Source organism: Fibroporia radiculosa (assembly GCF_000313525.1).
Source record: "Fibroporia radiculosa TFFH 294 genomic supercontigs, scaffold1106, whole genome shotgun sequence".
In the NCBI taxonomy this organism is placed as follows: domain Eukaryota; kingdom Fungi; phylum Basidiomycota; class Agaricomycetes; order Polyporales; family Fibroporiaceae; genus Fibroporia; species Fibroporia radiculosa.
Window position 1 is genome coordinate 1 of NW_012133589.1, and position 8,960 is coordinate 8,960.

The 8,960-nt window shown below is 54.4% G+C and overlaps 3 protein-coding genes across 3 annotated transcripts; 2 read left to right on the plus strand and 1 right to left on the minus strand.

The window, feature by feature from the left end:
• Nucleotides 1–232: 232 nt before the first annotated feature.
• On the minus strand, nt 233–792 carry FIBRA_08585 (uncharacterized protein; the record flags this gene model as incomplete). The annotated part of the gene is made up of 2 exons (XM_012330225.1): nt 233–363; nt 414–792. 2 exons carry the CDS (start codon nt 790–792, stop codon nt 233–235), a joined length of 510 nt encoding a protein of 169 aa, XP_012185615.1.
• A 1,830-nt stretch (nt 793–2,622) lies between these two features.
• Nucleotides 2,623–3,543, plus strand: FIBRA_08586 (uncharacterized protein; the record flags this gene model as incomplete). The annotated part of the gene is made up of 1 exon (XM_012330226.1): nt 2,623–3,543. One exon carries the CDS (start codon nt 2,623–2,625, stop codon nt 3,541–3,543), a length of 921 nt encoding a protein of 306 aa, XP_012185616.1.
• Nucleotides 3,544–4,528: 985 nt separating this feature from the next.
• On the plus strand, nt 4,529–7,307 carry FIBRA_08587 (uncharacterized protein; the record flags this gene model as incomplete). The annotated part of the gene is made up of 11 exons (XM_012330227.1): nt 4,529–4,636; nt 4,692–4,880; nt 4,939–4,958; nt 5,015–5,181; nt 5,235–5,371; nt 5,427–5,790; nt 5,843–5,996; nt 6,049–6,124; nt 6,175–6,352; nt 6,409–7,068; nt 7,129–7,307. The coding sequence occupies 11 exons, from the start codon at nt 4,529–4,531 to the stop codon at nt 7,305–7,307; spliced, it is 2,232 nt and encodes a 743-aa protein (XP_012185617.1).
• Between the last annotated feature and the right edge of the window lie 1,653 nt (nt 7,308–8,960).

Below are 8,960 nucleotides of genomic sequence, written 5' to 3' on the forward strand. Positions count from 1 at the left end.
AACGTCTGCGACTCGAGACGATATGTCTCCCCTTGCTGCCCCAAGTATTCAAATATTGTCAAATTGGACTGAAGTGCTTCTTGAAGTGCACTCTCGCGCTGTGAATATGAATGCGTCTTCACGGGATGCGTGAGAACAGCAGGCAATTTCCACGAGCTCGTATAGCACAATCCGCCACTGTATCGAACACGGTCAGCAGAAATTCTACAGGGGAAAACCAGGCGGTCGTTTCCTACCTGAGAATGAGCCAATTACGGAATGGATCGTTCCCAACAATAGCTTGGCTTGTAGAGCTATTGGCGAAGCGGTTTGGCTTCACTTCAGCAAATATATGCAGGGAGCAGAGACAACGGAGTACGCGAACTGTGATGGTTTTCAACATACGTGCAAAACAGGCATCATATGCCACTCACCAAGCTTTCCTGCGTTGATACCTGTGAGATGACTGATGTCCTGGATGTCCATTCCCGAGCTCGGGTCTGCCTCAGCGAGTATATCGAATACCCTTGCTTCAGCAACGATGTGCAAGGCACGGGCAGAAAAATACGAGAAAGAAATTTCGCTAAGCCGCTCCAGAGGATCTTGCACTAGATCTGCACACATGTCGCAAGCACCGAGGATGATGCGGCGTGCCTCGAATAATTCATGTGAGGGAACTTCACCAGTGACAGGGCCAGGGAGATAGGGCTGGTCCTCTGCCTCCCATTGTTTGATGATAGTCTCAGAAGCATCCACAAGGATTCGAATGAGAGACCGAAGTGTCTCAGCCTTCTTTGACGACGAATGAGCCATGAAAGCAGCTATTGGATTACAGGTGTTGGTGCGGCCTTTGGAGGTTAAGCCCACAGCTACTCTTAGATCGGGTCGCCACGGTTATGGTTTGGAACACAGTTACGTACCACTGGTGTTCGCAAATGGAAAGACCAACTTGAGGCGCATGCACATGCAGTGGTGCCTGACGGTGGCACAACTGAATCATTGGCACTATATACGGACCGCATCGGTGCCAGTATGGCATTCGTGGGTACAATGATCATTTGTAATGTCACACCGAATGCATATGACACAATAGCCACACCAGCTCAGACCGCGGAACTGGCACAAGGAATGTGTATCTTCCTCGATTATCGACATACTCCGAATAGGCGGCCTCTACCATAGTACCAATTTTATCAACAAGTGTTAGCGTCCTCAAGCAACATGAAAAACAACATGCATAAGCGCACCCTGAGATATATCTCGTCTGTAACCTGCTGCTCGAACTGTGCGTCAACGAATGCAAGCGATGGCGAGTGCAGCGGTAGGGCTTATACCGCCAGTAGTGTGGAACGATAGCCATATTCTCACCAAATATACCACTATACGTGATCTATGTGCCTCGTCGTCCTGAAATGCGCACCATCATCTATGTCGATCTCCGATGGCTGAGGTTGTATGCAAGCGAGAAACTGTTGCGCTGGGCTTTGACAAACTCAACTCCGTGTGCGGCGGGTTTCGCGTCTTGTAATGGCTGTGTAGCACATGAAATTTAACATGATATGATAGGCATCTGTTATATATTTGGAAAATGAGTCGGTGCCATTTACTGCCTGCCGGTGAGGGCTAAAGCATTGCATGCCCTACATCGAGCCTCTCGGATGCTATAGGCTGTGATTCACCTGTGGAATCATCGGACTTTCTGTAGATTGCGTCGTCGTAATCAGCCATGTGTATGTTACAGTATGTCACTAAATGTTGAACAGGGTTCTTACCGCCTGAAATATCTGAGGTAGCAAAGATCGCGCCTGCTACCTTAGGTGCGCTCTCCCCTGCTGCAACCTTTACAAACCAAGAAAAATCGTAAGCTGATTCAAGTGAAGCCGATGAAATTGATATTATACGGCACGGCATTCTCAGGAAGACGAGTGTCTCGCCGTATGTGATCCTGGCCGTATGTAACAAAGCTTGAGAGACGTCTGGACATGATCGGCCTATATTAAATATTCATAATCATAATCAATTCGCTCACTATGCAATTTATACAACCGGGACGTGAGATAGTTCAATCCGCAAATTGAATGCGTACGCATGACCGTATTTCGATTGGTGCTATCAGTTAAGCCTGCTTATTGGAAAATCAGTTACATAGAAGCAGCAAAAGTCCGGCCTCGTGACGAGCTACGCGTATAGATAAGCATCTAATGGCCACGTATACCTGCATGCACTGCCCCCATTCGCGTTCTAGCAGCGCGATGCTCCCCCATGAAGACATATCTCCGAAAAGACCATTTTCAACACTGCGAGTCTTGAACTAGGTGTTTTCAGAGTGAACAATTGTCAATTGTGTCCCTTGGCTTCTGTAGAGCACGACGACTAGTTGCATTTTCCGAGCATCGTGAAAACACGAAAGGCTTGCAGTTGACAGCGATGACGACCAGATCACGTCGCCCAAATTGAGGTCGAATTTGAATTTGAGACGACGCTGGAGCGCGGTCACATGACCGCGTCAATCACGTCAGCTCTCGAGTCTCTTGCGCAATCCGAGGCAAATCTCCATTAGCGGCTGACGATAAACGATGGCGTATATAACATCTTCAAGGGGCGGAGGTTCTTAATCGACCGCTCGCAAACTTGCGTCCAGCCATGGAAACGCTCTCTGTCGAACTGCACGCACAAATATTCGAATTCGCCTGCGTGGACGGTGGCGCGACCGCTCGCGCGCTCGCACTCGTCTCGCACTACATTCGCGAAGTCGCTAGACCCTTCTTGTACCAGTCGCTCGGCATCAGCGGCCACACATGCATATCCGAATTGCAGTCACGGCTCGCGTCGCTGCCCCCCTATCTCCGCCGCATTCGCCACCTCTTTCTGTCCGACTGGGAGCTTTCGCGGATTGGCGAGCGTGCATCTTCAGAAGAGAAGGACGTGGAGAGGTACGAACGAGAGAAGATCGCTGCTATGCATATTTTAGCACTGGCTGCACCTACGCTAGAGTCACTCACGATCATCGCCTCATGTCCGTATACCAGCACCTCGCTCATCGCGCACCTATACTCTCTACCGCTTCCGCACCTCCGCGAGCTCTCTATCAGGGGTTTCTACCCGTTTCCAGTTGGGGTAGCGCAGATGCCGGTGCTGGAACGCCTGTATCTTGGGGGGAACCGGAATCCACACGGCCTCCTACGACTAGGAGCCCTGGAGGCAGCATGCCCAGGCCTTACGCACCTTTGTGTTTCCGGGCTAATCTCAGCGGTCTCGTTCGCCAACGAGCTCCGCGAAGCATCACTCCGTCTAGACGACGCGCACCAGGCTAAGTTCCCTGCAGTACTTCCTCGCACCCTTCGACACATTGCGATAAATCCAGGATCCCTGCCGACGAAAACGTCTGCAACAGCACGCATATCACATCAAAAAATGCTCTGCATACTAGAGGAGATGGTTGCTTGTTGTAGCGAAAGTCAACCAGTTCAATTGACGCTGCATAACGAGTCCAAGGATTCTTACAGAGAGATGCTGCGTCATTGGGAAGGGCGATTACTAGGGCACGATGGCTGTTGGCCTTAACCATTACTACCTAGATTTTCATGTGCTACTAGAGTTTCAATTCATTACGACGTTGAAATTGAATCACGAGAATATCGAATGTGAAAGAGGATACCTTGAACGTGGATGTTTGAGGGCGATTTGTATAAGAGGTTGACTGCCACGAGTGCATGACGAGTTGCTGTGGCTGCATGTCCCGGTAGCAGTACCCCGCTGAACATAATTTGCTGCAGGTTCGAATTTCGTTAGGCCCATTATGACCGCACCACATACCATCGAACTGATCTCGTGGTCAGCTGCATAGCTCGCATGGCAGAGGTGAATCCAATTGAGGATATGAGCTAATTGTGCTCACTCCATGGTCCCCACGTGTTCGATTCCACTACAATCAAGCAAAGCGCGGGACGACGGTTCTACACAAAGTTTTTTTTGCGTCGTTTGAGACCTGGAATCACATATCGGAGCAAACAACCAATCACAGAATGACACAGGTGCTCGCTCACCTGTATTGAATCTGCTTGACTCGTGAAATGGCACGAGAATGCAATATGACTCTGCTTACTCTAGCTCTGACATTGTATGAGTTGATCGGATCAAGTTGAAGTTCAATACAGATTCAATGCGCATATAACTACGATTTTGTACGCACAACTACTTATATTGCCTATGAAATGTAAGTACTTTATTATCTAGAATTATCAGAAGTCAGTAGCTCACACAACGAATATGTCTTCGTTGCCCTCTCTTTCCCTTATCACCACCTTCCTCGACGAACCATTACTGGGCCTCTGCCTGTTCGGCGGCTGGTAGTGTCATCCTCGGTCTGTACTAGACCTACTACTTTAACTCTGGATATGGTGATATCTAGCCGAGCCTTGTGGCACATGCTTATCTTCTGATCCCGTACCGCATTATCATTTCACCTCAGCTCCGGGTCATACACAACGCATATAAGGTCTTAGGACCAAGAATGAGATGAGATATTCTTCATTCCGCACCGACCATCATGTCCGACTCCAACATCGCCCCCAGCACCGCAACGAGCGTTCAGCAGACGACTCGGGCAAAGTTACCCTCAGTTAAGCACCCGCTGGATCCCTTGACTCCCGATGAGGTGCGATCTGTGTTTGTTCTGAGAACAGAGATGATGTACTTAAGGAGCGATGCAGATCGTAGCCGTGTCTCTTGCTGTCCGTCGTCACACCGCGGCTAAAACACAGATCAAGGCGATCAGGTTCATTACGAGCTATCTCCTCCCGCCCCCCAAGCGTGCGGTGCTTGCCTTCCTTGGGATCCCGCTCAACCCGGGAGAGCAGCCTGAGCCAGCCACTAAGATCGTGCGCAAGGCCGAAGTTGATGTGCGTGCATGCGTCGTCAGCATGCATCGTCCTGCTGATGAGATCCTCGCGTGATCAGTTCTTTGACGTCGTCACAGGGTATCGTACTACTCGGAGCTTTTGCATATTGTGAACTCACTCGCATGTGCGCTCAGAGATGCATACAATGCTGTCGTCGCACTAACTGATGGTCAATGGGACGTCGAGGCGCTCGAGAAGTTGCCAGAGGGCGTGCAGCCACAGATCTCCGTCGAGGAATTGCTGCTGTGCGAAAAGATCGTTCGAGAGGACAAGGAGGTGCAGAAGCTTGCCGCAGACGTCGGTGAGTGTTTCGCTCGCGCCGTTTGTTTTGCTCTTCTTTCTGACAATCCACAGGCGTACTTCCCGAGCAGCTGCACGCTGACGGCTGGGCGATCGGACACGACGCTCGCTTCCCAAAGCAGAAACGCATCCAACAGGCCCTCCTATTTGCCCGGTTCTCCCAGCACGATAACCTGTATGCGCATCCCATGGTGTGTCCACAGTCTTCCCAATGCTACGCTGTGATGCTAAGTTACCTCTGCGTAGGATTTCATCCCTGTCGTGGATTCGATCGCGATGAAGGTCATCCATATCGATTTCCCGCCGCGCTACCTGCCGCAGGCGTCGTCGGAATCCTTGTTTGCAAAGCATGGCGTTGACGCGGAGCTCTCCATGCCGACGACTGTTCCGCCCCCGCTTGAGGAGAACCAGCTCGTCGCGGCGAAGCGTGAGCGCATCCCTCCTCCGCGCGAGTCGTGGGACTTCCTGCCGGACCTCATGGCCCAGAAGTCTGGGGAAACCTTCAAGGTTCGGGACGACATCAAGCCGCTGCACGTCGTGCAGCCAGAGGGTGTCAGCTTCAAGATTTCCGGAAACGAATTGGAGTGGCAGAAGTGGAAAATGCATATCGGTGAGTGGCATCCATTAAAGGTGGGACGTCGGGTGGCTGAGGCCATGTGCAGCGTTTCATCACCGGGAGGGCATTGCACTATCGACAATCACGTACAACGATGACGGGAATGTGCGGCCGATCTTTTACCGGCTCTCGCTGTCCGAGATGGTCGTCCCATACGGTGCTCCTGAACACCCGCATCCCAGGAAACATGCATTCGACGTGTGAGTGCTCCCACGTACACGCGTGGGCGGTGGTTTGACGGAAAGTATGCAGGGGTGAATATGGCATGGGGACGATGGCCAACGAGCTCTCGCTTGGCTGCGACTGCCTTGGTCAGATCCATTATCTCGTGAGCGGCGCAGTGTATTTGTGTTGTGCTGAAGCTGATGAATCGCACAGCCCGGCGCGTACGTCGCACATGATGGCACGGCCGTGGTTATCAAGAACGTCATTTGTATCCACGAGGAGGACGCAGGTCTGCTATGGAAACACACAGACTTTCGTGTAGGCGGTCGTGCGCACGCCGTGCGCAGTCGTCGACTGGTCGTCAGCATGATCTGCACGCTCGCGAACTACGGTAAGTATCATGCGCCCGCTAGCTGTGGCTATCTTACGGAAACCTCCATGCATCAGAGTACATCTGGAACTACTACTTTTACCAGGACGGCAACATCGAGCTGGAGATCCGGCTCACGGGTATCGTCCAGGTGTATGCAAAGGCGGACGACGAGCCGAGCAAGTTCGGGACGACGCTCGCGCCGGGGATTAACGCGCATTACCACCAACACCTGTTCTCGATACGCGTGGACCCGATGGTGGACGGGCTGCACAACACGGTCGTGGAGACGGACGTGGTTCCTCTCACGGACGCGCCGACGGGGTCGACGGCGAACTACGCAGGGAATGCGTTCCACACCGAGGACCGGCTGATCGCTGTGCAGAAGGACGGCGCACGCGAGATCAGCCATGAGAAGGATCGTCGGTGGTCGATCATCAACCCCAAGAAGCGCCATCCGTACTCGGGCAAGTTCGTCGGGTACTCCATCGCGGGTCTCAACGGCGCTCACGCACGGCTTCTCACCCAACACGACGGCCCCGTCGGTGTCAGAGCGCCTTTTGCCACGAAGGCGCTCTGGGTCGTGAAGGATGTCGAGACGCCTTTGGGCGGGAGGATGTGGCCGTCGGGCAAGTACGTTCCCCAGACGAGGGAGACACCCAAGGATTCCCTTCCTGTGTGGTGCCAGGGTGAGGACAAGCTGACGGAAGAGGATCTTCTCCTCTACATTACGACTGGTGCGTATCTTCTGGGATGGGTTCGTACACGAGTGCGTTGGCATTGACCCCCTCGCACAGGGGTCACGCACATCCCACGTCCGGAGGACTGGCCTGTGATGCCGGTGGAGCACGTCCGCCTGCTTTTCCGGCCGACGAGCTTTTTCAAAAGCAACCCCAGCATGGACGTCCCCGGGGCGAACGATAAGCAGAGCGTTGCGGCATTCGCGCAAGATAGCTGCTGCGCGAATGACGCCTGAGCTTGCGGCCGGCAGAGCATTTCTTGGAGATGCGGTAGAAGTCAATCAATGTGCAATCAACAATGTATCCGTTATCGTGTATCCGTAAATACGACTGAATTGAGCCTTTTGCTGGAGCCTTTGGGCGATGTGACTATCAGAGGTTCCGCAACGCAATCGCAGTGGTGCGGCAACTAAGCCAATTTCGGGCAGAGCTAGCTCTCCGTGGGGGTATTTTAGGATTTTGGACGACATCTGCCGCCATCGAGTTGCATGCTGTTTTCACATGCAAGGGAACAACGAGGCTTTCCCGTGCGCGCAAAAGAGGCTTTTCAGGGCATCTATCGAGTTTTGATTGAGACGGCGAGCACGGGGTGTTCGTTGTATAGCTCCATCGCGATCAGCTCCGGGACCAAGAGCAGTCGCATGTCCTGCTCTGCCCCGGAGCCCGCAGGACCGATTGATGGACAGGTCCGGGTGCCATTCGCTGCGTGAGGCATAGCCGGCATCGTGGTGATGCGGCTGACAGAGCGCGGAGAAAAGGTGCACGACTGTCTGTTCTCTCCCTGCCCGCCCCATCCACAATGAACTGCACAGCTTCCGCGAAATCAGGACAGGATATTCCAGAACAGTAAAGCGTCCGAGACGCCCCGGGACCTCATTGGGGTAAGTATGAGAAAGACAAGGACGAGGACAAGCCGCCAAATCGGCCAGTGACGGTAGACTTTGCGTCTCGTGTGCAGAGTCCGACGTTTGTTCGACGACGGCCGCCGGGCGAGGCACTTGGGCGGGGCAGGTGCAGGATCGCACCCTGATGTGCGGCAACACGAGTGCTCCATCGGAGCACCAGAACGATAGGCCCACGGGACAGGATCCGCGCACTCAACCCCGGAACAGTGCACGCCCCACTGCCTGCATGATCCTCGGGGCCCACACTGCACGCGCGAGCACACCGGCGCACTGGAAGCTCGCCAGACGCACCGGACTGCATCGCCCGGAGATGGCACAGCGGAACGGGAGATGCGCGCCCCCCCTCCCCCCGCCCGCGCTGCGCTGCGCTGGCGCCGCCGTATCGATTGACATCGCTCACGTTGCCCTGGGACATCCGTCGCCCGCGTCTTCTAGCGCGCCCGTGGGGGCACCGATGGCTACCGAGCGGGACCGAGGACGCTTCGGATACTCCGCGCGGCAGGCAGCGCACAGAAGGCGCGGTGCGGCCCACGGGGTTGCAGCGGGCTAAGTCCGGATGGAGGGACGCGTGGTGCGCGCGAGGCTGGCGCAGGTGCGGCGCTGACCCAGCGGATTTCCCATGCGATGCGAGATACGAGTTGGCACAGACACAGACGTGATAGCAGATGGCACCGATGCGTGCCACGATGGGTGCACCGAAGATCCTGCACGGCGACGGTGCGATGCACGCGGCCAGCACGCCCACCCGTGCGTTTTGTCTTCCTGCTCGTGCGGCCGACGATAAGGCGGGGCGGCGCTCGCGTGGGCACGCAGGGGGACGAGTGTGGGTGCGCGTCGGACAATTTCGCAGGCTTTGATCGCCGGAATATGAACGGTCAGGGTCAGATCAGCTCCATCACACTCGCTACACCAGCAGCGCGCCGTTCGCACACATACAACATGTTAATTATCAGCAAACCCAGGTGACGTCCTCGCCCCCCCCCC